General features: G+C 47.6%; 1 protein-coding gene across 1 annotated transcript; it reads left to right on the forward strand.

Annotated features, from left to right (window-relative positions):
- Positions 1–217: 217 nt before the first annotated feature.
- Positions 218–826, forward strand: LOC143911991 (achaete-scute homolog 1a-like). The gene has a single exon (XM_077431096.1). It carries the CDS (start codon positions 218–220, stop codon positions 824–826), a length of 609 nt encoding a protein of 202 aa, XP_077287222.1.
- Positions 827–1420: the final 594 nt, after the last annotated feature.

Genomic DNA, 1420 nt, shown 5'->3' on the forward strand with positions numbered 1-1420 from the left:
ACACACGGACATACCCACACTCACACACCCCTCAAGGGCAGGTGTGGTGCAAGGGAGGCGCATGCGGCACGTAGCTGGCACGCGTGCCATCGATCCCCACCACTACCCAACCTCATCTCAGATACTTAGCAGAGGGCGAAGCTGCGCGCGCGCATTGCACCACGGTGCCCGGGCACGACCGCACGTGCCGCTCGACAAACACATGGCCCACGACAACATGGTACACCTCACCCAACAAACCGTCAGAAAGCTGGCACCAGCCCCAGACCGAACCTCAGTGCTAGTCTCGACCCAAGACCAAATACGCTGCAAGAAGAAAATCAACTTCACCCCGTACCCGACACCTCAACCGGCATCAGTGGCGAGGCGAAACGCAAGAGAGCGAAACCGCGTCAAGCAAGTCAACAACGGATTTGCAACCCTCCGAGAGCACATCCCAGCATCAGTGGCTGCCTCAGTCACCGGAACAGGAAGAGCAGCCGCCTCCAAAAAACTGAGCAAAGTAGACACTCTGCGTATGGCCGTCGAATACATAAGAAACCTGCAACAGCTACTGGACGACAACGACTCGGACGCGTCGTCAACAATAACAACCCCGGATCAAAATTCGTACTATCCAGACAGTCCCGAGATGAATCATATGGTGCACCACACTCCTCCTTGCTCCGAAGCTTCAGTTTCTCCGACACCTTCGTTCACGTCCGAGTCGACACCCTACCCACCCCAGAAGACGCCGTACCAAAACGAGTCGTTTGAAAATTACGAGCCGATGAGTCCAGAAGATGAGGAGTTGCTAGACGTCATTTGGTGGTGGCAACAGCAATGATTATCAGGTAAGCACATCTGTGCACATATTTACTATGTAATAATATAGCCCTTATCAAACAGTGCTTTCGCTTATGTCGTACATTTTCTGAGTACTTGCTCGAAATTTTATTGGGACACGTGTGTATGTGTGATTTGAATCATTTTTTTTTTCTTTGCCCTTTTTCCGTATCGATATGTAACGTATAAAAAAACGAGTGAATTGAAAAAGTTGCATTGTCGTTTTAAAATACTGCATTTTTTTTCTGCCTGGAATATTTTTGTTTGAAAAGGACGGTGCATCCAGGGTATTATTGTTGAATAGGGTGGGTATTCTCATTCGGTGGTTGGAATACAAAAGCTCACGTTTAAAAAGTCCAGACATTGTGTCTGTACTACCTGCGATTAATTTGCGCATTCGTTGAATCAAATTTCCGTCCAGGTATCAACATACTACATGCACCTTAGAACAATCTGTCCTATACTAATATGAGCCTAAAATACTGTTTGTCGAGTTTCGTTTTGGTTTTATTTGGAACACCGCTGGTGGAAAAGAGACGCACAGCTTCCCTTTGCGAATTTGCACTACCGACGTTCAATAAATCTGGTTTTTATA

This window comes from Arctopsyche grandis, chromosome 5 (genome assembly GCF_051622035.1).
Source record: "Arctopsyche grandis isolate Sample6627 chromosome 5, ASM5162203v2, whole genome shotgun sequence".
Taxonomy (NCBI): domain Eukaryota; kingdom Metazoa; phylum Arthropoda; class Insecta; order Trichoptera; family Hydropsychidae; genus Arctopsyche; species Arctopsyche grandis.

What these genes read in the sequence shown, in the direction of transcription:
- LOC143911991 (XM_077431096.1), top strand. Translation starts at nt 218, where the DNA reads ATGGTACACCTCACCCAACAAACCGTCAGAAAGCTGGCACCAGCCCCA.